This window comes from Gobius niger (assembly GCF_951799975.1).
Source record: "Gobius niger genome assembly, chromosome: 6".
In the NCBI taxonomy this organism is placed as follows: Eukaryota; Metazoa; Chordata; class Actinopteri; order Gobiiformes; family Gobiidae; genus Gobius; species Gobius niger.
In genome coordinates, this window is record NC_136857.1 from 13,851,651 (window position 1) to 13,878,392 (window position 26,742).

General features: G+C 38.9%; 3 protein-coding genes across 6 annotated transcripts; 1 reads left to right on the forward strand and 2 right to left on the reverse strand.

Annotated features, from left to right (window-relative positions):
• Positions 1-1,776: 1,776 nt before the first annotated feature.
• On the reverse strand, positions 1,777-7,246 carry ikzf4 (IKAROS family zinc finger 4; the record flags this gene model as incomplete). Of its 2 annotated transcripts, none has more annotated exons than XM_079559281.1 (8): positions 1,777-4,250; positions 4,389-4,520; positions 4,606-4,755; positions 5,213-5,380; positions 5,549-5,848; positions 5,921-6,019; positions 6,095-6,146; positions 7,076-7,246. In XM_079559281.1, the coding sequence occupies 8 exons, from the start codon at positions 7,244-7,246 to the stop codon at positions 3,445-3,447; spliced, it is 1,878 nt and encodes a 625-aa protein (XP_079415407.1). In that variant the 3' UTR covers positions 1,777-3,444. The 2 variants fall into 2 exon arrangements, with proteins under 2 accessions (XP_079415407.1, XP_079415408.1); XM_079559282.1 differs by having other exon boundaries at positions 1,778-4,250; positions 7,112-7,246.
• Positions 7,192-24,956, forward strand: lmbr1l (limb development membrane protein 1-like). 3 transcript variants are annotated; one of them, XM_079559284.1, is made up of 18 exons: positions 7,192-7,325; positions 8,781-8,890; positions 18,250-18,334; positions 21,058-21,091; positions 21,396-21,535; positions 22,181-22,284; positions 22,363-22,486; positions 22,565-22,633; positions 22,711-22,775; positions 22,899-22,971; positions 23,056-23,142; positions 23,231-23,307; positions 23,387-23,464; positions 23,546-23,619; positions 23,720-23,810; positions 23,908-23,974; positions 24,259-24,420; positions 24,819-24,956. In XM_079559284.1, the coding sequence occupies exons 5-18, from the start codon at positions 21,505-21,507 to the stop codon at positions 24,896-24,898; spliced, it is 1,182 nt and encodes a 393-aa protein (XP_079415410.1). In that variant the 5' UTR covers positions 7,192-7,325; positions 8,781-8,890; positions 18,250-18,334; positions 21,058-21,091; positions 21,396-21,504; the 3' UTR covers positions 24,899-24,956. The 3 variants fall into 3 exon arrangements, with proteins under 3 accessions (XP_079415410.1, XP_079415411.1, XP_079415409.1); XM_079559285.1 differs by lacking the exon at positions 7,192-7,325 and having other exon boundaries at positions 8,764-8,890; XM_079559283.1 differs by lacking the exons at positions 7,192-7,325; positions 8,781-8,890 and adding an exon at positions 12,259-12,463.
• On the reverse strand, positions 8,231-10,500 carry dnajc22 (DnaJ (Hsp40) homolog, subfamily C, member 22; the record flags this gene model as incomplete). The annotated part of the gene is made up of 3 exons (XM_079559287.1): positions 9,939-10,500; positions 8,739-9,031; positions 8,231-8,407 (listed from the first exon to the last, which is right to left on the reverse strand). Exons 1-3 carry the CDS (start codon positions 10,477-10,479, stop codon positions 8,231-8,233), a joined length of 1,011 nt encoding a protein of 336 aa, XP_079415413.1. The 5' UTR covers positions 10,480-10,500.
• Positions 24,957-26,742: the final 1,786 nt, after the last annotated feature.

A 26,742-nucleotide genomic window follows, 5' to 3' on the forward strand; every position in this document is an offset into this window, starting at 1 on the left:
GAGCACCAAAGGGCATACATGATCATTTTCTCCACTGTGAGATTAATAAAGTAAAATTGTTTCAGACAATCAAAGACTTGTACAGATAACTGTGAGTTACCATAATGTAGATTGTTATTTGGAAAAATACCAAGAATAAAAATAAATGTAAAAATTGCACCGTCCTATTTACTGTATGAGCCAGAAGACAATGAGTGTTGTTTTGACTTTCCTAAGTGATCAGGTATGCTCTGGTGTCCAAATTTACTGAAAACAATTATTCACAATTCAGGATCTTTGAAACATAATACACAAATGGCTTTTTTTGGTTTACCAGTGTTCTCCTTCGTTCCAGGATTTGCATTACCGCCATCTGCTGGCCCAATTGTCCCTCTGAGCTAAAACAAACAAACACAAACACACACAAAAGGCTTCACTTTAAGAAAGGAAGATGTAGCTAAATTGTACAAGGCTACTCCTGGGCTAGGTAGGCTACAGCAAACAGTGCAGTAGGCTAACCCACAGAACGTTGATTTAAAAAATTAAACAAGAAGTTATACTATTAATATGTAAAGATTATGTTAAGTATACTCTTGATCAATCATCTAAATCACTTGCGTTTTAAGTTTATATTAACCATTAGGACAGAACCTCAAGAACATTAGCATCGACGACGACTGCACTTCAGTATCCATGACCTCAGTAGGCTCCTGGTTTAGTGCGCCCCCTTTCGGTCTAGTGGATCCATCACAACTAAATAATATCCACATGCAAGCCTACAAGTAAGTTGCCCAGATTTATTAAAAAAAATGACCTTCACAAATGTTCAATGACAATCCAGCATTCTTTGTTTTCATGTTTTCCGATTAACTAGACACAATTTATATTAGTCTTAAATACTGAAATAATGTAAAGATGTGGCAAATAGAATTGTGCCCTCTCCATCAACCACACGATGGCGGTATAATGTTGCTAAAATTGCAGCTGCCAGACAAACAAACACACACACACACACACACACACACACACACACACACACACACACACACACACACACACACACACACACACACACACACACACACACACACACACACACACACACACACACACACACACACACACACACACACAAAACATTGCCAACATTTGTGAAGAACGAAAAGTTGTAAGGAATAAACCATTGACTGTTAAATTAGGAAACTTGGGATTGCCACATAGTAATAAGTAAGCAATCAGTACTTGTTATATTTGTAAGTACATAGAATGTACTGATAATGATGTACAACTGATGCAGTAACATTGTTTCCTGCGAGGCTGAAGGGTTTCCACTTATCACATCAACAGTAAAATGTCATGGGTTGTTAACACTATGCGCGAACTCTATAATGTGGTTATATAGGGGAACAGACAATGAACCTTTGGGGGTTTTTTCTCTTCGTTTTCCCTTTTAAAATGGCAAAAGCCCTTTTAAACTTTTTTGCAGTAGAGGTGGGAGGGGTATTCTTGGCCTCCACCCAGCCTGCAGTATTTCTTTTTCAAAATTGTCTTAAAATTGTCACTGAAATAACTGAGCTATTGTCATATGAAATATACTAAGCATTTAAGGTTAATTCAAAATGTTCACCACAGGTAAATTGGAAGCTTTTTTCTTCAGCAACCCTCAATGCTTCATATCTATATATTCTTTTTTTGTTGTTGTTGCAATTGTCAGAACGAAACAATTGTCAGAACGAAACACACACAAAAATCACTTAGCAAACATTACTTTATTGACAGTAAAAAGTTTCCAGAATATTGAGGGGCACGCGTTTGTAACATCTCGGAAAGCAACATGACTTTGAATTAATGAGGCAGTACATCTTAAACTCTGAGGTAAAGTGTTTTGTCATGTCACATCATTCACAAAATATTGAATAACATTGAAGTCCACACAAGACAAAAACCCATGCCTCATTTTCCTTTTGTCTGAAATTACTTCACATTTGAAAAATAATTCACAATTCAGGTTAAAGCAGGATATGACAGGCACACATGCTATACTCATTCACACAGTCTCTACTTCTCAAACCAAGTGCATTACGTATTTTCTCAAAACAGTTTCAAGTACATTTTTGCCTGCAAGTAAAAGAAATCATTATAAACTATGAAGCAGCAAATCCACAAAAACACGTAGGAATACTGAGTTTGGTCTCATTCATTTTCCCAATATAAACATAACTCATTGTAAGGTAGCTTTGGGTGCTTTAAAGAAGCAGGAGGTAACATTTTATGGAGTGAGGAATATGCTGGATAAGATTTGGAATATAGCTGATGCAAATACACCAAGGCTGAAACAAACACTATATAGATAACCACAAGAAGCAACTCAGTAGATTGAAGTTATTTTATAATTGTTTTGAATGTGATGAATAAATAATCTACTCTTTACGCAATTACCTAAAAAAAAAATACTTTTTTGAGGTAAACTGCAAGAAAGTTGTTGTAGCTGTGTGTACATTGGCAAACCAGCGCAGCAGATTTTGAAGGCGGCTCTGTCAAAAATGCACTGGTGTCACACTTTGTATAGCATTATTATTCATATGTTGCATTCTATCAGTTTTAGAACTATCACAAAAGTTAAAATTTATCAAGTGCTTTACCAAATGTTGATTTATCAGCAGGATAAGTAAAAGTGCCGTCCTAATAGCACCTAGGCTATCTCAGTCAAGCTCTGCACACTCTATGGCTCACAGTCTGATCTGCACCAGTTTTATACGTAAGGCTCTCTTTATCATTCAAAAACGAATCAAGTTTAAGCCCTGAACCCCCATTTCAGCTTTAAGACAATAACTTGTAGGCTTAATTTACCATAACTTCACAAATGTGTAACTGCAATTATTCTCAGATCTTATATCTGAGATCATTTCACACATGTTGAACCCTACTGTAAACATTGTACAACAGCTCACTGTTGTAGAAGATAAGGCAACCCAATTCTATACTTTGTCTGTGACAAAAGCTCCTTCAAAACCCAGAGGCACATAGCTCTCAGTGCATAAAGCTCACCTGACTTTCAAACACCCTTTCCTGCCATGCGGTACATGGTGCATGCCAAAAGTACCCTTTTGTTCCTCTAATATACAATACAACCACTTGTGCTCAAGACCTATCTGAGCATCACGTCTCTCTCAGTCTAATACAAATAGAGGAAATCCCCTAACAAGGCACTTTTGAAGTAAAACTGTTAGTTTTACCCGTTGATTTGATATGGGAGTGCAACAATCAATCCTAAATTTGTTTCCACATTCTTTTTAAAAGGTGCAATAAAAATATCTAATATTTAGGTATAGTAGTACTAAACATTAAACCCATAAAAGTGAATTTAAAATACATACAAGCCGCTATTCTGGTGCAGAGCAAACGTGAGCTTACAACAGTCGACAAAATGTGTTTTACCCATAGACTCATATTTAGGTTTACCCCTCAGCCCAACTGGTGCTCTCCTCGGCTGATGTGCGAAGAGAACTCATAGCGGTCCTGGCTGCGGTGGCCACAGATGTTACACTCAAAAGGCTGGCGGAAACCATGACATCCCATATGAATAGTGAACATGACATGGTCCAGGAAGAGGATGTGGCAGTGGCGGCAGTGGAACGAGCGCACTGGCCGTCCATCTCTGTCCAACACCTGCATGGTCTCCCTGGAGGAGAGAGGCAAGCGCATGCTCCTCTTTACTAAAGCAGGGGGTACGGGGCAGGCTTTGCCCCACTCTGCCTCTACATCTTTGGCCTGGCAAGGGCTGGAAGTGGGGTGGCTGCGGGGCAGAGGGGTAGTGTGGTAGTGGAGGTGGTGGTGGTTGTTGTTAGAGGTACTTGTGGGTCCTGTAGCCCTTGTGCTCTGCTCCTCTGCTGTACTCTCTGTGTCTGTGGAGTCAGGACAGCCATTGGGTGAGGTGGTAAGGCTATGAGTTGAGGGTTGGTCATCCTGGCTTTCACCTGGTTCTCTCCCTGTTAGACAGAAAGCCAGCCCACTTCCAGCATGGGCTCGTGGGCCCTGAGGAATTAAGCTGTTATTTAAGGGGCCCATTACTGACAGAAAAGTGGGATAGGGCTGAGACTGTGAGGGAGGCTCATGATTCTCTGCTTTTCTTCTGGTATTTTGCAGGTGAGACACCCTCATCCTTACTGAGTCCCCCCCTGAATGAGCATTCAAAAGGTCTCCCTCCTTCTCAGAACCCGAAGACAGTTCATAAGCTGTTTCAGGTAGGTCGAGATGCATGTGCTTTTCACCTTTAAACATACAAAACATACATTTAAGAGTTTCATTAGAGGTGCAGTTCAAATAAAAGTTAAGCTTAGATCTGTTATGTCACAACCGTGGCACAACTAGTAGTCTCTTTATAAAAGAAAACTGTGGGAAAAACATACCCAAAAATTTTTGGGGTGTTGATCTTTTGCGCTTTGTCATACTGATTGACATCTTTTCTGCAAACTGGATTTTATCATTGGATGGTTGAAGCACGTTCTTTGTAATGGTTTCCACATTTACTAATTCATCTTCTAAAAACAAATATAAATACCGAAAGTAGTTTATTGTCAAATACTTCATTTTGCTGCCATATCACACAGAAGGGCAGTTTCTAACCTGTTGTGTTTGTGTCTCCTGCTGCCTGATTGTCCAAACTCTTCAAATAACTATGGCAGCGCTCCAGATGATCTTCCAGTGTGCTCTGTTGTTTGTAGCTGCGGCTACAATAGCTGCACTTAAAAGGTTTCCCCACTGTCGGAGAAGACACTACCAAAACAAGTGGTATTTTGAGAACAGACAGAAACATGCACGTATATTGTGATATACTGTACCTACTGTATACATTTACATACTATATATGAAAACGCCCGTAATATGTGGGTTTTTTTTGCGAATGCGTTTACTAGAAAATAACCAACCGCAAATTTTCATTCCGACAATGAGCTGACGTCAACTGATTACAGTTAACTTCTTCTCTGACATATGGAGAGCTACCACGACCTGACAACACCTGTTATTTTTTTCACAAAAGGATTTCCTGTTTTCAAAACCATTAAATGTCAATTTCAGAGTAATACAATACAATACCCACTTCCTACATAATTTCAACAAAATCAAAAGCAGAAATGTATAACCTTGCCTCATTTCTCAATTTACATACCTTTTCTATATGAAATTTACAGTAGTTTTGGGATGTAGCCAACTTAAAATTAGTCGTCCTTACCTGCATGAGTGCGTAAATGCCCGGCCAGGGCATCTCTCCGGCGGCAGGCATAGTTACAAATTGGACATTTGAAAGGCTTTTCTCCTGAATGTAATTTAATGTGCCGTAATAGGTTACCCTTCTGAGTGAATGAGGCTCCGCACTGGTTACATTGGAAAGGCCTCTCACCTGTATATTCAAATTGACATATTGTTACAACACGTTTAATTTTAACATTAATATTAACATCAATATATATAGATTTATATATATATATATATATATATATATATATATATATATATATATATATACATACACACACTAATATAATTAGTGTCTCTTAACTTTTCCCACCTGTATGACTGCGCTTGTGCACCATTAGCACATTGGGCCCGATGCAAATCATGCCACACACCTCACACTGGAGTTTACCATTGGGTAAGCGAATAGGTCCAGGAGAAGCAGCATTGGTGCTGATCATTTCACTGTAGACACTGACTTTGTTTGGTCCAGGCAGAGCATACTCTGCACCTCCCTCATCCAACGGATCACCTTTGTCATTCAGCCGATCGTCCTTCACAGCCGCTCTGTTCTTGGATTGAGGAGCACATGGTGACTCATCATCACTGCACAGCTCAACTTTAATGGAGCTTGCTGTTTAAGAAAAAAAACATAATTATTTATTTTCAAAACAATAATATAATAGTATTATTCAATTATTCCTACTGAGTGAATGTTCAGGAGATGACTTCTGACTGTTGGGAGATTTTGAAGGGCCTTGCTGTGCGCCAAACAAGTCCTGCTCTGTTGACTCCCCTCCATTGCCTTGAAGTACAAATATATTATTGAAGACAATACAGATTACACAACTGAAAACATACTTTATGGCTTTATTCATACCTGCATATGATCGTCCATTGCAGTCATCAGCATTCATTCTCTCACCAGACTTCTGCAAATAAATGTAATAAATATTGTATCTTGAACACAGTCAAGTTTTACAAATGAAACTTTGCCTCTTCACCAATCTTATACTGTACTCAAGGAGATGTGTTGGAGGAGGAGTTTAAGACTATGCGAGAATCCTGCAAGCTGTACTGCTAATATAGGCTAGAAAAAACTTGTATAGACGGCATTTGCGGGGCATTGCCAATTAAATTTTTTTAGCCTGAACTGTGTCGTTTGCGCCACTCTGCATACAGTCTATAGGTGTATCCCCATGGGAAACCCATTTAGTTCAGACTATGGTGTATTTGTTACATAGTATGTGAAGGTGGTCTCCAAATGGTCATTGCATCTTGCATTTGCATGGCGCTGCACCTTTCGCTCAAATGGATGACTTAAGTGGACATAGGCTCAGACAACGCATCGCAAGGAACATGAATGTTCTGCCATTGGCCGCTCATGGAGAGCAACAGGCGCTGATGTAGCGGGAGACGCGCCAGTCACACCAGGGCACGGCGATAAAACAAGGACGCGCACCCGCGCCAACACCTGCCTGACTGCTGTCACCGCACAACGTAAAAAAAAATACAGCGTGCAATAAAGATATATTCATCAGATATGTCCTGTTAGCGTTGTGTCTTTGTAGCTACTTGTTCGGCCACTCGATAAATATGCTTTTTATACGGCATATTTTGGCTCAACGGCAGTTGAGAGGACGAAATGGCACAGTGGCCATTGGTCGAAGAGTTGCCACCGTCCAAATTGTCCGCATGAGCACAGCTGTCAGCCGACATCGAGGACGTCAACCTGGCCTGAGCTGTACAGTGTTTCTCATGAGCCGTTGCTATGGCACCCGACCACACGACAAATGGCATTCAGCACCAACTATTCAAAAACATGCCGTACTTTCACATAAAAGCGCATGGATGTTCTTACCGAGTTCCCCGCGTCAGACCGCGTCCTCTGTCTTACCTGGCGACCGATCGCTGTTTTTCTTTCTATTTGTCTGGATAGCTGTTTGTTTTCCCAGGCGACGACAGCATCTCCGGGATTTTTTGTACCTGGGAATCCCTTCAAAACAACTTCCGGGCCCATGCTGGGATGCATACAGACCTAATGATTGTACAACAGAGCTCCTGATTCACTGATCGCCGAAAGCATCGATGCATGTCATCCGAGGGCACAGGTGATGTGTTTATTACGCATGAATGTTTTGTAGTAGGACATACAGCTTGAACACAAATCTTGTCTGTGGGTCGTGTTGATGATCGATTTAGAGCTGGACGCGATGTTGTAGGCTATGAGAACTGAGTCCAGTAGGCCCAACTTATATTCGGGAAATGCTAACAAAACGTGGTTAATGTTACTGTACTGGTTCACAGTGCAAACTAGCCTTGATGTGTAGACTGCCCAAGTCGTTTTTGAGATCATTAATCATCATCATTATAAAATACCTACTGAGTAATACAAAATATTAATATAGCCAGTATCAATTTAGACTGTTATTTGTTTAGGACATGTTTGTTGAAACTACATCTGCAAAAGGACAATCAAGTAAACAATTTATTAAATTGAGATGTACAACAAAATCTGTAGCACCACAAGATGGCAGCAAAGTTGTTTTTATGACAGCAGCAATTGAACAATACTACAATACAATAATGGGGTCATTTACCAAGTGTTTGCTCTTGTGCAAAACAAGTAGCACGTGCAAGCGTGGATCAGCAGCATATTCATTTGTGCATTTGTCTAATTTACATATTAGATGTGGGGTCCTAATACTGTAATACAGGCAATGTCAAATGGTAAATTATATGCAAAATGCCAACAAAAGCACTTTTTTTTTCAGCTTGCACTTGCTGTTTGTCTTGATAAACGACCCCCTTAATGCTTTGTAATTACATAACTACATATTAATATGTAATTATAATGTCCAATGTACTGGCAGATGACCTACTCTGAAAACATAATTGAGGAGCATCATAGAGGCAATTATAATTACATAACTATGTAATTGTAAAAGCCTAATAGTAATAGTAGACATAAACATGTTTTATACAGTCAAAAACCATGGATACAACAACATGACATCTATTTGAATCTGTTGGGTCTGTGGCGCCTTAGCAGGAGTTGATAGGCATCATGAACCTTCACAAACATGGCCTCAGCCTCTTCACTCGGGTTATGGTCTGGATGCCATGTTTTAGCCAGCTCTCTATACCTCTGAGTTATGTCTTCTAAGGTGGCCTCTTCTTTTAGCAGCAGTATCTACAAACAAAAAACACTCTTTTCAAATAACTCAAGAAATGCTTTGCAATCTAGAACGTAAACAGAACAAATTTCAGTCAGAGTCAATAGACTAAACAGAACTTTAAAAATTTTGTATCGACAAATAATGAAGACAAAGTTGACACTCATTTGGGTCTGTTGCTATGCTGTTACCATAACCTCTATAAATTGTAACCTAATTAACTTTTATAATAGTATGAAAAATAACTATTTGTCTATTCTTTTAGTGTTTACGTGTGCTGAATGTGTTGTAACAAGATCAATGGGCAGTTAGAGCCTTTATTACTAAGCACAAATGACATTTGCTGACCTTTAATGCTTCTCTTTCTTTTTCTGTGTACTCTCTGAGCAGTATTTCCAGCACCTTCCTCCAGGTCTCGTCATAGTACCCTCCACCTGTCAGTGCGCACAGGACCCTATACGGCAACAGAAGAATGTACTCCAGCACATTTCTGAGCCAAGGTATGAACCAGAACATCTCCAGAAATGCAGACAGACAGTCAGACAGGTAGTATAATGTAGCTGTGGTGTTGTGGAAGATGGAGTAGCCCACTGGAGCAGAGAGGGCCAGCCATACTAAACCAAGACGGTAAAGGCGAGGTACTAAAAGGCAAAAAAGATGGTTTCAAGTTTAGGCAAAAAGCAATATTGATAATTTTTTGTTGTTGCATCATAATACAATGAAGTATGTTTACAGACATCTTTAAATTATCTCCTTTTAATTAAAGGTACATTATGGAACATTTTATGTGGACAAAAACGTTTTATTTGTACAGATTTGACCTTTCAGTGACCCAATGGCTGTATGAGAAGTTAGCATGGCACTTTTACTTTCCATCATGGTAGCCTCTATGATGCTTCCATCATGGTGGCCTCTATGATGCTTCACTATGATGTTTCTGGTAGGTCATCTGCCAGGACTTTGAACCGTGTTAATGATCTGGACCAACTGTGGGACTCATTTGGACAATGTCAAATGGACTGTGAATTGAGCTATTTGTTAATATTTCAAAGTAACGGTGTGATGGCAATGGGGTGGAGGGAGGTTTATGGTGGTATAGGGATGTTGGTGTTAGCATGCTGTTCATTGTTAAGGAACAATACAAATATTAATCACAAAAAGAGTTTCAGCTAGGTTTTCACTGTTGACAGACCCTCTCACCAGGAAAACCTAAAAAAACAATTGATCCTGGAGAGTTGTAGAGGCCACTGTGATGGAAAGTGCCATGTTAACCACCCACACAGCCATTTGGTCACAAAAATGTCAATTTCACAGTTGCATAATGCACCTTTAAGTAGCAAACTGTATTTTCTATCTGTAAATAAATCTGGACAGATAAATGATACTTTAAAAGTGATTTTGAAAAAGATTTTTAAAGATGAGAAAAAAGTTCCAAAGGGTTACGAAAAAGAGATGTTCGTCATTAATTAAAGTTGATTTCAACTGAACACTTTCTGAACCCACTGTACCTATACCGTACTCCTTCTGTGTTTATTTGTGTCACCTTACCTAGGTCTTGTTTGGCCCTTGCTGATTTATATCTTCGATTCTGTGCCGCAGTGACACTTGCAGCCACACTAATAGGGACAAGTGATAATTTACTGCCATATAAAATAGTTGATGTTATTAGGCAAGTTGTTAATGTTTTTTTAACGTCTGAGGTTTGCTGACCCGCTGTAGAGACCAGTTGCACTCCTGCGCCAACAGACAATGGAAGAACAGCTGAGTAGAAAAAGCTGAAAGTGTTTAGTCCCAATAGAGCCACCGCTCCAAAGTAGATCCCCACACACACTTGTCCCGCAAATCTAACAGGGCCAAGAGGTGGAAGGGCCTGTGGTGGGTAATGTCTCTTCCGTCCCTCTAAGTCTCGATTGGCTTCAGCAACATATGAAGGAATACGTATAAACTCTCTGACCCAGCCCAGGCCAAATCCTCCCAGAGTTAACATCCATAACAACGCGTGGCTGTCTCTTTCTAAATATATGTGGTGAAGACCCAGGGGACCACCAAGCGCCCATAGTGCATAGGCCACTATTACACTCTTAGGCATTTTTTTGGGGGGCTTGGACGACTTATAAACGTAGAACATCAGACATCCTTAGCATCTGTTTTCAGGCCTGAAAAATAAAACATAATAGTAAAGATTATTTAATAATAATTGTTGATATACTGCAAGTTGTTTGATAATATTATATGCTTTAATTCTATTCATTGTATTCTATGATAAAAAATTCACAATACGATAATAAAAAATACACTATTGAACTTAGCACAGTTAGCAGTGAGAGAGGAATGCAGTAAAGTTCAGAAAGTAATCTCCGGTAATATGTAATTAAATAAGAATATTTACATTACTGCTAGTTAAAAGCAAATGTAACAAGTAGATGAATTATTTTATAAGATAAATATTGTGTTAATACCATACAGTTTGAGATTTAGGATTGTTACCAGATTAACATGTTTTCTTTTCTTTTTCATATCAAAATATGGAAAAAGAGGTTATTTAATTTTAGCTGCCTGAGTAAACTATCCTCATATTCATATTTCTGTCAACCTACTATCTAAGCACGTCAAACTGATTAATTTGGTTGAAGAGGATTTATTACACTGCCAAACTACTACCGATAATCTAAATGTAACATAATTACCATTTAGCAACTTTCACCAAATCATTATTAAATTTGACTAAAGCCACATTCTGATATCTAATACAGACCAAGGATAAACACTTACGTTTTACACTTTTACAAATACTTCCTTCTTGAAATTCATTAGGCCACTTTGTTGCAGGGTGTTGCAACTTTTGATGGACTTTAGACTATGACTGAAATAAGGCGATTGGTCATATGAGGTAACACACACGCAATAATATGGACAACAGTTTTGACTTTTAAAATGAAATCATTTCATTAAATCATCTGTCATTAATCTGTCCATTTTATAGTTATTGATTTGTCGATTTTTACTAAAATGCATAGACTGCGTTTATTTTGAAATCAACCAGCAGATGTCGCTATTGACACGTCACTGGCATAATAACTGGTTGGGTTCAAGTCCTGGCTCCAACATCTTCACCCCATTTCAACCTTAGTTGTCCAATAAAGCCTATGGCTCCATAATAATAATAATAATAATAATAATAATAATAATAATAATAATAATAATAATAATAATAATAATAATAATAATAATAATAATAATAATAATAATAAGATAAGATAAGATGGTACTTTATTGATCTCACAGATGGAGAAATAATAATAATAATAATCATAATAATAATAATAATAATAATAATAATAATAATAATAATAATAATAATAATAATAATAATAATAATAATATTTCTAAAAGGAACTGATCTTGGTAGATTATTCTTATAAGACCACTTTTCTGTATTGATATTGGTAGAGGCAGGCAATGACTGTTTATACTATTTAAACTAACATTTAAAAAAACATCTGATGCACGTGTACATGTTCTTGGCCTGTTAAATAGCCTCAGTTTGCTCAAGGCTTTAAACATCCAGCTGTTTATTATCTAGATACTTTGCCTATTTGGAGTAATGGCGTTTTTTTTTTTAAACTGTGCCCACAAGACAAACACTGTTGGCCTATTGTGATCCTAATATCAATAGTTGCTACAGTACAAACAGATTTCAGTCTAACCGCATCACGTGGCTACAATGTAATAAATAACAAGCGTAATTAGGATGATTGACAGCTACCTGCCTCCAAAGCCCAGCCCACTCTTCTTTTAATCCCCGCCCCTTTCGTTTGGACCACTCCTTCCTCGTTTAATTTTTTATCACAACTGTGTAGCTGCAGCGGGTTAGCCTTTTAAATGCACCCGCGCCAACCAGCTACAGACAGCAGATGCCTCCTGCAAATATGAGTCGTTTTTTAGCGTTATTAGTCTTTTAAATGCCTCCCACGCTTTCAGGCCACACGATACTGTAATGTTTACGGAGAATGGAAAGGGACGAAGTGACGCTGAGAGAGCAACTTTTTCACAACCGTGTCCGGGAAACAATCGTGAGTAGCCCGCCGCTGACGTGACTGTTAATATGCATAATGGGTCAGCGCAAACTATGCCATCAGCTGTAAACGATCAGCTGCTTTCAACGCTGGTCCAAGCTGCTGCGAGCTGACAGAACTCGCTGTTAGATTTGCGTTATCTTACATTTGGGATCATTCGGGATGCTTTGATTTCTACAACTTGGGTCCAGCGCCCATTTTTCGCGTTTAAAAGTACTTCCTGTGTCTGTGAACCAGAAGCATGCTTTGGTGACAGCAGCAGGCTAACCTCTTGTGCTCAAGCATATACCTCCCGAGTACAACTGGTCGTATGTGTTGATGAATGGGCCTACCCTGCATCTGGAAGTCCTTAGTCGAAAATATCTCATAACATCCCTCAATATCCTGTTAAGATTATTGTGTCCTCTTGTCTGGCTCAGGCTGATGAGTATGATGCTCAGTTGAACTTTAAACTTGTGAGAGAGATTGCTAGTTACAACAGGGCACATGGATTTTGACCTTCGACCCTTTTGAGTAGAGTCTTAACTTATCTGACAGGAGTACAGAGCATAGTATCTGTGTTCTTTTAAGGTTCACTCCTTGTAACAGGATACGAGTTGTTATCATGTAGACGAGAGACTACCCCACACACAGACTCGAAACCCAGTATTGTAGTCTACGTAGTGTTTTTTTCCCCCTGTGATTTAAAGGTACACTGCGTAACATTTTGGACTATACTGTTGCGGCAAAACAAAACATACTCCTAATGACGCAGAAAATGCTGTTACTGCAGTGTGTAATAAAAGAAAGGATTTGGATGAGAAACTAGCCTGTTTAAATCCCATATTCTACTGCCTTTCGTCACATCTCCATAGAGGCGAGCTGGAGACGTACCCACTCCCAGTAAAGTTTATAGTCTTATCTTAGGAGGGGTGAGCCTCATAAATGTTTGTTTGTACATTTATGAGGTATTTTTCAATGATGAAAATATCTGTCATAATTATTTATTGGGTAAAATTCTACGCGGTGTGGCTTTAATGCCTCTCAATCTTATGATAATTTGTCCTACATGATCCAATGTAATTATTCCTCTCCGGGACCACCTATGTTAATCCTCTCTCACCTGGCAAAATGGGATTGTAACTTTTGGTAAATGGTCTGAACTTATATGGCGCTTGTCTACCTTCATCAGGCCCAAAGCGCTTTACAGCAAAGAACCAGTCACCCATTCACACTCTCATTCATACACCAATGTACACAGACACGGGAGGCAAGGTGGGTGAAGTATCTTGCCCAAGGACACAACGACAGTGTGCAATTAATGAACACACATGGGATGGGACACATACACCACTCTGGATTGTAGCCATGGACTAATTTGTACACGTCCCTTACTCACACTCACAAACATATCCACTCCTCCTGGCTTATTGTTTTTAATGGTAAGACAGACACAGACAGAACGTCCAAACTTTACAAGGAAGAGCCTCACCAGGCCCAGGGATCAAACTGCGGCATTATTGTGGAAGTATTTTAGTCATTTTGTTTAAGAATGCTAAGGTTAATTTGACTCACTGTATGCTTTGTACAATTAGATGTGAATGAAGGACTTGGGCGTAGTATTGCTTATATTTGGTCTACACAATTATGACCACTATATAATTTGTAAACTTTGTCAGGAAAGCTGGAGAGATATAGGAAAAAGCTATGAAAGCAGCGTGTCGCCTCTCTGAATTTGTGAACTTCTGTTTGTTGCTGTCCTCTCAAATAGAGTAATATTTCAACTTCCTCAAAACTCAGCACCTTCTAGCAGTGAGGCACAAGCAACTACTGTGCCACCATGTCAACCACATAGTCTTTTAAATTATATACAATCTGTACAAGACGACGGTCTACTTAGACTGCATCTTTGTGAATGTCTGAACTGCAGGGAGCACACTCCTATAAACAACAAATGAGAATGCAAGAGGGAAGTTACTTTTCATCTCATTCTTGGCAACCCTGTGTTTTTCAAATGGTGGTTCAAGTACTAATGATAGGACAATACCATAAATTATACTTAATGTTCCCAGTATATTGATCCACTCTAGCCTTGAGAACTGATTTTATTTTTAAAGAATCCCTGGTTTCTCAGCCCTGTCTTTTTGGTTTGGTCCAGTCTCCGTTATCTTCTTGCATTGTTGTTGGTCAGACGTTGTGTCTGGCCACTCCATAAACTTTCCTCTTTAGGGACCTCAGTGTTTCTTGACTTGTCTTTTTTACTCAAGCGGAAATGTGTACAGATTTTGAGAGATGGTACATACTTTGTGCAGGTTTTTTTTTTAGGACAAACTAGTAAGTTTTGTGCAGCCAATAAATTGCTATCTTCAAAGGACTGTTATTTTCACAATGAAAACATTGATATATTATTATTTTTGGCCAATTCATTATTTTTGCCTCAACAGATGCTTCCTCTTGTGTCCTTGTGATGTCCCTTTCATCTAAAGACCTAATGCTCTTATAGTCAGCCCCTTGTTTTAAGCCTGGATACTGTCTCGTCATGTCTCAGCACTCTTCTCACTGCCCTGCACAATCAAGTGCCCCTTATTAGCCTGTGTGGCTGTGCCAAGCTTTCTAGTCAAGTGCTAATAATTGCACAGAAGTTTCTGTGTGACCTATATAGGGCTGAAACTAACGATTATTTTGGTTTAGGGCTGAAACAACTAATCAATTAATCGACAACTAATCGATTACTAAAATAGTTGTCAACTATTTCAGTAATCGATTAATCGTTTTCTAGTAAACACAGACTAAAATAGAGCAAAAAAGACATGAAAATTATGTAATGTGGATGAAACCTACTTTGTTTTTTAAGTTAGGGTCTGCAGTGTTTTGTACATTGTAAATTTCATAAATATCTGTCTTTGTCTCGTCCAATCAGAAAGCAGAATTAGCACAAATAGCCTCCCACAAACATTTACTTTAAGTTTACTCCATCAACATGTCCTCAAGCGCTGCCACTTTAGCTCTATGTGATAAAAAAATTGAAAAAATACAATTTCCATGCACCTTTCACGGCCAAGCGATTAATCGATTAATCGTAAAAATAATCGGTAGATTAATCGATTACCAAAATAATCGTTAGTTGCAGCCCTATTTTGGTTTGGTCCAATTATTTTTACAATTTATCGGTTGGCTGTGAATGGTGTATGAAAATTGTTTTTATATTGTTTTATATTATATTGTTGTTGTTTTTGTAATCAGAAAAATCTTAAGTGGCACCACTTGAGGACATGTAGATGGCGTAAACTGAAAGCGAGAAATGTCACATTTTGAGTGTGTGTCTCTGTGTGTGTGTCTGTGTTTTCTTTTAGTTCACGGTTTATCTTTTCTAAAATCAAGATTCAGTTCAGGGCGTACATTTAAAACATGTCTTGGAACCTAAACGTTCAAGAGAAGACTGAGCTATGACTAAACTAAAACCAGAATCACATGTATTATTTGTAAAGTGCTAAACTACAGGGTTTGCTGGTTTTATTCATAATACAGGATTCCAAAGAGACGGGAGTTTTTAGTTTTTAAGTTTTTAATTTCAGATTGTGATTTCCTTTCAGTTTGGATTAATCCTCATTTCCATTTTCTTTTGTCAGTATGTTTCTATAGTAACAAGCAAGGTTTTGATAAACACACGTCAAGACCAAACCTGTACTTGTTTTTGTCTATCAAGCCAATAACTCCAGGAGCCAAACACCTGTCATTACTCAGAAACGGCCTATAAATCTATTGCTATGGGCTTGATGCAAATTGTATAATTGTGTTTATTTCTCAGATGGTCCAATCTGTCTTGTTGAAAGAGCCCTCAGTTTAACCTGGCAGCCACTCCCAGCCCTAGAGGGATAAAGCGAGATCAATGATCATAATTTAAAAAAAATGCGACAACAGGATCTTGTAACTGTAGAACTTACACCCTGATACAGTTCAATAAGCGGACAACAAAACGGTGTCCAACCGGTTTTGGTCAACACATCTTTCAATAAAGGATTGGCGTTGTTAACAGCGTCACAGCGTTGAGTTATTTCTGGGCATGAAATTAATCTCTTAGCTTAGCTCTCCTTGCCCGATTTATCCTCTTATTGTACACATGGGCCACGGGGCACGCTTCTCCTCAGCATGTTGAGCTGGAAATGTCTGAAATAACACATGCTCATTGACCTCTTGGTTTAGCTCGCCCTGTCACTTCCTCTTTACTTTTTAAACAGCCCTGAAAGCCGTCTACACTTTGGGGACCTCTTATAAACTTTTTAAATTGCCATCATCATTGGGCATGCCACGTGCACTATGCTGTCCTTAGTGGCAATGGAAAAGTTGCATCTTACTCCTCCCTTGTTTGCTTTTTGCTTTTTCATTGTCTAACAAGAATCTTATTCCTGAGCAAATTCGCAGTTTCGGCGTCCAATGTAGCAGACCGTAATAATAATACTAAAACATGTTATTACACTTCACATTTTGAAGAAATCTCGCAGTGAAAGACACATTTCTCTATTGACCATATACATTTTCTCCCGGCCTGGGTTATATTCAAATGGGTTGTGTTAGTCACTTGGGCAGGTGTACTAGATTAACTTTGTATGGCAAGAATTTGGAGAAAGGCCAAGTCTGTGGCCTTAGTCGATGACGCAAACAAGCATTGTATCCAAGTAACAAATTTCAAATGTTATTTTCTTCTATAAATAACACCACACCTGCACTGAGACAATGGGACTAAACAAGGTGTAGACCTAATCGATACCATGGATAAATATTCCAGGGGCACTTTTAATAGATTAATACTGAACTGCTAAGAGCTTTTACTAAAAAAAAACACAGCCCCATATTATATCCATATCCTTTCACATATTTCATCAAGTTGTACAAATGCAAAATACACTCTTTTTTTTTTCATGTGGATAGAGCCTTTCTTCTTCACCCGGGTACTTCAGTCCACGTACACAGGACTGCATATGTAAAGCATACTCTCAAATTATAGCCTTTGTTTAAAGTACCGAGAGATCGCATTAATTAGGACTTTTGCAAACAGGTTCTGTACCTGTGTTTGTCACATATTTGTCATTCTTCGGCGGGCCTCTCTGTTAGCTGCCGTTGTTGCTGCAGGCACACGTTGTCTATATCAATATGCAAAAAAGCAAACATGTTTTCCACTGTGTGTGCATTCATACCAATGTTTTGATTGTCACTGATCTGTGGTTTGTTAATCTTAACACGACATGTCCATTCAAGATTGTGCTTGTTGACAACTGTTAAATAAAGTGTTTGTTGACTTGGATCATGCATAGGATTTTCCCAGTGCTACTTTCTTCTTTTATTCAGGCACGGGATAAGTAGTGCATTGTTTTGTGCCCTCTGCAGTGGGGTTTAGTGAACATTAACGTTTTCCCAGACGACAGATTGCTCAGCGAGTCTTGGGTTTGACCTAAATATGAGTGATAGACTTTGGCATTAACCCCATTTCTCTTCTCCATCTGTATCACGTTTATCAAAGAACAGCAATGGTGACAATAGAAATAATCTTGTGGTACCATCTTGCCAACACAGAAGTTTTCTTCAGGGTTTTTTTGCATTTCTGTCATAAATTCACTTTAGCCATACATACATCAGGAATGTCGCAACTCGTCTCTCACTGCATCTGTTCATGCCTTATTGGAAGCGTAGAGATAAGCAAGAATGTGGATCTGACAGAATAATGTTGCTTTCACAGTTGTTTGGTGTTGCTGATACGCTGGATAAACTGGTGTGAAATCAGATTTTCTCTTCTCTTTTCTTTGCAGATATGTGTCCTTCTGTTTACGTGCCTCTACATACTTTCCTACCTCATCCTCACCCACTTCAAGAAGACAGCGGAGTTTATTACAGGTCAGTGTACACATCAAAGGCTGTTTTACGTTTCTCTAAAGGGGAAATAGGCAAGGCAAGTTTATACAACGCATTTCACACACATGACAACTCACTGCGCCTTGCATTCTGAAGTAATGATTCAATGTCTATTTAACATTCGACTTTAATCACATGTAACGTGTCTTAACAGATTTAATTTCTTTGACTTTGCTTATTGCTGGCATCCATACATTAACATGTATGATCCTTAGGCATATAGAGTGTTGTGTAACATGTAACCTGCAGCCGCTCTGGGACAGAGTCCTGAATGGAGATGTGGAGAGGGGCCGGAAAGAATGTGGAGATAAACACTGTGTGCACCGTGAAAGATTTTTGCTCAAGGTTTCAGAAGCTCAGCAAAACCTAAAAGCACACAATGACCCGACCTAAAAACTGTCTTACTTTGAAGTTGGTAATAAGTTGATTATTACGCATTGCAATAAAATATGGGTAGCAATCTCATTGCATAGTTGAACCTATCCAGACCAACCATTACAATCTATTTCACTTAATATTTTAACAGATCTTATTGATTGTTATTCTCAATAAATCGACACACATTGCACTGCAGTCGTCCTGCTTATTAAAGCAAAGCAGAGCAAGCCCAAATGGTGTAATGTTATGGCATCGGTTGGTTACATAATAGACCCAATAAGTTGCCACTATTGGAACCAGATGTTTCTGATCCAACTGACCTGGCCTCTGTACTTGGCTTGGCCTGATTTTTGCGGACACTGCCAGAGGTTTAGTCACTGTGTTTGTTACGTCTTCACTAACAACCACACAGTTGTGTCTTGCTGCTGCAGGCAGACTGTGCGATGATTGTGCAACACCAAACTCCCAACAGGTTTTTTCTTTTTTACCTCTGTTGGTGGGAAGCTAAGTAATTTAAGAGTGTGTCGATGAAAGGTGAGAAGCAATCTGGATGTTTTGAGAAACACTGGTTTATTACCATCAACACCAGCCTGGAGACATTTGAACAGTCAACAAACACAGCCTTCAGAGTGTGGCGATGCTTCCACATATTGAAAAGTAGGAATGATACAACATTCCCTTTCTGTTTTGAAATAAGTATTTATTGTCCATTATGTTTATGTTTTAATGCAGTTTTGGACTGGGAGGGCCTCAATCTTTCTCCAGCACGAGTAGCGGGGACATAATGGAAAAAGATTGGGAACCACTGCCTTATGCAAATACATCCTTTTAGTTTGGGGAGCTTAGGTGTTTACTTTTTTGTTCACAGTGTAGGTTAGGTAAGTTTTACGTACTGCTCCTCCTCCTCCTGTGACATGCTCCAGTGTTGGTTTCACTTGTACAAAATGTTCCTTACACACCCCTCACTCTCTGGCCACTCTGAGGCCAGACAGTTTTTTTCTTGCTTTATGGACTTTATTTTCTTTCATGGACAGAGATTTCCCTCTGTATATAAACCGCCCGTCATACATTCATGCATTTGTGAGGATGAATACAGTTCCTTTTCCCAGAATTTAATCTCTGGCCTTTTTTCAGTCTGTGCAAGAAAAATACACTTTTTCTGATGTATGTGTATTTACTAATCAGTCAGTAACATGCAGATGTAACAGCTGAAAATTAAGAAATGATTAAATGGTTAAAAAATGTGTTTTCAAACAAACAGAACTGAAGTGAAAACCATATATTTGAAACCATATTGTGAACATGTTAGTCAAATCAACGATTCTCAACAAAAATTATTAAGTTAAAGTTGATTGGCAAAAAGTGACATGAAATGCCCCAGCGGAACACAAGGGTTAGGCCATTATTATGAGAGCCTATTTTACGTTTCACTGCGTGCACAATTATTACACAAGTGAGTTTTTTTGGCATATTGTTATTTAACTCCAAACTGTGTAAAGCTGAAAAGCTGTCTGTTGTGATGGTGGTGATTGTAGTGAGAGGAAGTGTGCCCAAAGCAGATCCATGCTCTGAATCAATACAGAATTATTATGCAGCTATTTTCCCTCACACAAAATGGGATGGAAAATAACTCTGAAAAGTCACAAATTGTTAAAAGCTGGTCAGAGGAATGCAGCCCTCTTGAAATTAAAAGAAAATATTGGGACCGGACGACGGACTGATCAAACGTTTCGTTTGTCGTACAAAGTGAGATTGCAAGACTCATTGTGATCTCATCAGTCCATAAAACCTTTGAACAATCTGTCTTTAGATCATTCCTGACCCAGTCTAAACATTTTAGCTTATGTGTCTTGATCAATAGTGTTTGTGTTCACACCTTTCTCACATTGGGAATGTCTCCAAGCACTGAACACCTTGTACCTGTACCTTGTGTTCTGGACTGTTGAGGTCAGTTACAGCTACTGAAAATGACAGCACTGGTAGATAATGGATTCCTGACGGCTTTATGCTTGATTTGTCTTCAGTCTTTGACTGTTTCTTTTCATCTTTTCTTGTCATCTCACTTCGCACGACCATGTTGGCTAATGGCAACAAAATGTCTGATGGTTCTTTGGACCCATCCCAATATTTTTTTAATTTCAAGAGGGTGTATAATTTTTCTGCACACTTAATTAAGAGCGTGTACCTACTTTGACTGCTTTGGCCACACTTCCTCTCATAATAAACATCGCCAGCAGCTGAGCTGCTTCAATCCAACAGCCTTTCAGTTTTAGTTTTATAGTAGTGTAGCTAAAACAGTGTTTTGCATAATATTCTCTCTCTTTCAGATGATGCTGAAGATGCCACTGTCAACAAGATTGCGTATGTATTTATAATCATTTACCGGTGTACTGCTATTTTTGTCTGTTGGTGTCAATGTGAATGACATAGTGTATGAGTAAATGCAGTCAGCCTGACATGAATGACCATTTGGGGTTATTTAGCAGAGCTTTTTATTACCCAGAATTCTCAGATACTCTCCTTCTGCCCTTTGCCCGGACACGCTGGCTTAGCATTTTACCCTGCCCCCTTGTGATTTATTTTTTTACAGTTTGATACTGTTGTGGTTGAGCTTAACTAAAACACACATGTGACCATCACTAAAGCCCTTTGTGCTCTCCTTTAGGCTGTGGCTGTGCACATTCACACTATCCGTCGCGGTGTGTGCCGTGTTACTGCTGCCAATCTCTATACTGTCCAATGAAGTGCTGCTCGCTTTCCCACACAGCTACTACATGCAGTGGCTCAATGGATCGCTCATCCGTGGTACTTTATTGATTTATTGCTCAATGAGACTGATTTCTGAACTAGTGGTCTATCCTTGTCAATAAAACCCATCAATGTTGTTTATCAATAATGTGCATATTATCCCCTATGAACAACATGATAACTAAAACGGATTGTTCAGTGAATCCTCTTGAAATTGTATTGGTAATTTCCTGCAGACAATACCTACCTTAAAAGTGCATATGTCAGGCTAGACTATTCATTTCACCAGAATATCATTTATGCAATTGTATTCAAGACATTGCTGTGGTCTGTATGCATATGTATAATTTTCATTCCATACAGAATGTTCCGGACTAAGGGTCAAATAGCAAACTAGAATTGACACCCATTTGGCTTCTGTTATCATGTTGTTATTGCATAATCTTTTTTTTTTCTTTTTTTACTTCATATAAGCTACTTCACTGGTGTAAAACTATGATTACTACAGGCATGATGACATTAAAGCTGGGTAATAATTAGAGAAACATTATGAAACAGTTCAAATGCACCTTTTCAGCAATTGTAGTAGCTAAGGCTTTCTTAATGCCTGTAGCGATGGTGCCTCCTTGTGGACAATAGCTGCATCACCATTATCTCTGCTCCCTGTTCCTTTCACATATCTATATTTTTTCTCTTTGCCAGGCCTGTGGAACCTAGTTTTTCTCTTTTCAAATTTGTCGCTGGTCTTCCTAATGCCCTTTGCCTACTTCTTCATTGAGTCTGAGGGATTTGCAGGCTCCAGAAAGGTAATGTGTGACATTTTACCTCAGAGTTTTAATTTTTTTTTACTTCAGTAAAGCACATTAACCTTTTTCTTATTGTAGGGTGTAATGGCACGAGTGTATGAGGCAGTTGTCCTTCTGTTGCTGCTGGCTCTTCTCGTCATGGGCATTGTGTGGGTGGCATCGGCCCTGCTCCATGACAATATTGCCAGGAAGAGCCTGTACGGTGAGTCACAGAAATTGAACCTGACTATTTAACACAGGAATTCAACGCTAATGTTTTGCATGTTTCTTTCCATTTTAGACCTGTGGGAATACTACCTGCCGTATCTCTATTCATGCATCTCTTTGTGTGGAGTCTTATTACTTTTGCGTAAGTCGGTCGCACTTTCCATATTTTAACAGTAAAATAAAATTTGACTGACCGTTTTATTTCCATTCTCTCATCAGTGTGCACTCCCTTTGGTCTGTCTCGCATGTTCAGTGTTACTGGAAGCCTGTTGGTCAAACCTCGGGTAAATACTAATCTACTAAGATGAATTTTACTTATTTATCTATTGGTTGATGGTAAAAAAAAAAATGCCTTTCTTCTTTCGATTGGCTTTATATGCTTCTCAAAATTGTCTTTCCAACCTTAGCTTTTGGAAGATGTTGAGGACACTTTGAACTGTACTACATTTGAAGAGGCTACTCTATTAAGAAAAATAAACTGTGAGTAATTAGGATACATCATGTACAGTATAGGCTGATTGTTTGTTATTGTGTGTTTTTATTTATTTCATACTGCCATTTCAGATGGCAGAACTTCATGCTGGGTCAAGCTCGACATAGATACAGTGAAAAGAGACTACCAAACAGTTCAGAGCAAGCGCATTGCCTTGGGTAAGGGACTGACTTTTAGTTGAGTTTATCCAAAATCGTTTGAAACAACATTGAAGCAGAATTCTTGAAATATAATATCCTTTTGCAGAAATGCGTCGGAAAGCGTCTGCATGGCAGCGGAATTTAGGGTATCCACTTGCTATGCTCGCACTTTTGGCAATGACGGTACTCGTCCATTTATTAGTTTGACATGTAATCTTGAAACGACAAGATCATAATCCTGTGATTCCCTCTGACTCTTCAGGTCATGTGTGTGCTGATGGTCTGCTTCAATGTGTTGGAGCTGCTACTTGATGAGAAGGCCATGCCCAGAGGAATGGATGTAAGTGATCACTGCATTATGGTTAACATTCAGCATTAGACTTACAAACATTAAAAGATGTTTTGTTATTTTTATTGCTAGGATCCTCATCTGGGGATGGCTTCATTTTCCATGTTTGGTTCGCTGGGTGCTGCTGTTCAAGTCGTCCTTATACTGTATCCAATTTTACTATTAATAAACATCATGATTTTATGCTTACTTCAAGATAAATATATTTTAGAATCTATCCTAGTTGGACCTTAACAAGTTTGTAAGCTATCTCATGGTATCATCGGTAGTTGGCTTTTACAGCTCTCCGCTCTTCACAAGTCTACTTCCACGAGCGCAGGACACTAACCTCACACAGGTAATGTCCCATTTCCACTTTCATGACTCTCAACAAAGATACACATCTGTGTAGTTTCCTTCATGATTCCCCTTGCTCTGTTGTTTTTTCTTTTTAGATAATAGCAAACTGTGTGTCACTCCTTATCTTGAGCTCTGCACTGCCTGTCTTCTCACGCACACTTGGTAAGATCCTTGGAAATATTTTTTTTTCCATTGCCCCCCTCAACCAAACTCAATTTACTAAATGGCTTTCCCCACTCTTTGCCCTATGTGACTCTGATATTGTTCTGTCAAATATAGAGTTTAAAATATCTTGACAAAATTAAATAAGTAAAAAAGCTTAACCATGTGTGAAGTGGCCACAACAGATAATATCTGACTCAACTTGTTTAATTGGGCAAAACTTCAGAAATGACCACAAGGGGGCATCTGCGAATCACTGATCTTTTTTTCTACTGTTGCTTTAGGAATCACCCGCTTTGATCTTCTTGGAGACTTTGGTCGCCACAACTGGCTTGGGAACTTTTACATTGTTTTTCTGTACAATATGATGTTTGCTGGGCTCACGTCTGCGTCACTGATAAAGACGGTCACCTGGGCGGTTCAGAGAGAACTCATTCGTGCCTTTGGTAAGTGCCATGACTTTGCTAGTAAATGTTGCGCTTAGTACATTGTAATTGTCAAAGTTTTTCCACCATTTGGCCCACTTCCTTGTGGGCTGGTCACTCTTCCTCAGATAGAAAGAATACAATTATTTCAGGAAAGTGCATGGAGGCAAGACCAGTGCTGGGTCCCATAGGGACCTTAAGAAAAACCTCTCTGGACCCCTTGCTGCTAAAAACACACCCTCCACCCAACACAAACATGGACGCAGCATTGCACAAATACACACCTTTCCCCTTGTAGTCCAGATTTCATCACGCCCTAGTGCCTGGGCGTACTTGCACTTTTTATTTCCCTCAATGTCATTTTAGTCCCTCTTTGGTTTAATTTATAAATGTTTGTTTTTTTCTGTTTTGTTGTGCAGGTCTCCACAGACTGCCTTTGTCCCGCTCCACTGTGCCCTTCAGACTCCTCTTAGCAAGTGGACTGTCAAAAATTCAGTGACTTGACAAAATCACCATGTCTATGGGTAATGAGGCCGTATAAATTCAGTTTCTTCTAGCAAGGCTTCTGCTGAAGACACACAAGGCTTCTTCTGCTGTGTCTATAAAGAAACTGAGAGACTTGCGTACACGCGGTCACTTGCGGTGTTTTCACACATGGCTATAACTGGTACAGTGGTACAGCAGTGAGTTAATGCTGTGTTAAGCATTTATGTGATGATGAAGAGTATGCAACAGTCAAACCTGATGCCTTATGCAAAAGCAGCCAGAGGAATCGTGCTACTTGTTTGATCAAGTCAGCAGAGTTATTTTCAAATATTACATAGTAAGACAGACGTAATTTCCTTTTCCTGCTCTGGGCCGGTGAAGTGCTCTGTTGGTTTTGCGTGGCCCCTCTGTTCCTCAGATGTGATACCACTATTTTAAGAGTGTGTGTTGTGGTGAGACTGTTGTAATTTTGTGTGAAAGTAACACAAGTGCGTAGTTCTGATTTTAGTATGATTACAGTGATTATACTGGAAATATGTGAAGAGGGTACTTTGCATCATCATTTAGTTTACAGGTAACATTTTATTCATAATTACTAGTGTCAGTCAGAAGCGATAGTTTTAAGAGACCAATTTTAAAGTTCAGTATATGTTTGTAATAATGGAGCTTCTTATAGTCTTATGCAGGAGAAGGAAAAGCTGCCTTAGACCAACCGTACTGTGAATAAGTGTGGGTCAGTGCAATATGTTCTACAATTACCAAACCTAAATTGATTTGTGAAGTCTTCTCTCACATTTCTACATCCAATTTTAAGTAATTGTTAGGCAATTACACAAAGACCCTCTTTGTGTCTATAAAAAATGTGATCAAATTTTATAGTATATTGTAATTTGCATTTTATTTTATTATTTGTTGATGTTCTTTTTTTTATTGGTGTCTTGTCACCTTTACTGTTTTTGCTGTATCAGCAGATTATTAACTGTGGGCCTGTCCAGCAGGTATCACCTGACCTGCCACTTGTGATTAGGTTTACTACTGTGTTATATTGTTCTATATATCAGATATTCTTGTTAAGCACTGTGGGATTACTTTTTCACATATTGACATTTTTGGGAAGCCAAAGGTTTGTTTTATTATCGTTTTCTGTCTTCTTGTTGTGCAAAGGTATTTCAAGGACCTTATGGTCCGAGGCTTAAAGTATTGAATGTAATAGTTGAAGCAAAAACAGATTCTGGATTGTAATTAAAGAAAAAAGTGTCTATTGTTTACCTTTTAAATGCTCTGACAATTCAGAATTTTATACATTTGTTCAAGCATAATGCAAAATAAACGTTTTAAAAGATTTTGATTTCTGTCTTTTATGATGGATCAGCATGACTGACGCAGTTAGTGGTTTTGTTTATTTGTCAGACCATGTACCATGGCTTGTGACAGATATGGTGTGGTGGGTGGGTGCTGCTTTGGGTGGCTGTCCTGTACATGCCTTGAGCCTTTGTTTCACTGCTTTAATCAGTGGCAGAAGAAAGCATTATTTGTTTCATACTGTCAACAGTTACACTCGCGACGCCGTTAAAGCACGAGCCCACGCTTTCCCCGTCTGATGCAAGTGCCAGATAAAGTCTTGACTCGAAAGGAGCTGAGGCCTTCACTCATATTCACTCCTGTGTCGCTCTGCCACCCACCTCCTGCCCTTTTATCCCCCTTCCTTCTCTACTGTTCGTTTCCGTCTCAGTGTCCTGAAGTTTGCTCAAGAAAACAACTTGCCTGATTAATTTCTCCTCCTTGATTTTGTTTTCATTTCTTATTTTGTTTGATGTTTTAATTAAACCTCTTTAGTGTAGCTTTGTTTTCACTGTA

Excerpts from the sequence above, each read along its gene's own strand:
- lmbr1l (XM_079559283.1), top strand. The coding sequence starts at position 12,401 with ATGGAAAGGGACGAAGTGACGCTGAGAGAGCAACTTTTTCACAACCGT. Across the intron at positions 22,776-22,898 it reads GCCTGTTGGTCAAACCTCGG|CTTTTGGAAGATGTTGAGGA; the intron begins GTAAATACTAAT and ends TTCCAACCTTAG. Across the intron at positions 23,308-23,386 it reads TCGCACTTTTGGCAATGACG|GTCATGTGTGTGCTGATGGT; the intron begins GTACTCGTCCAT and ends CTGACTCTTCAG.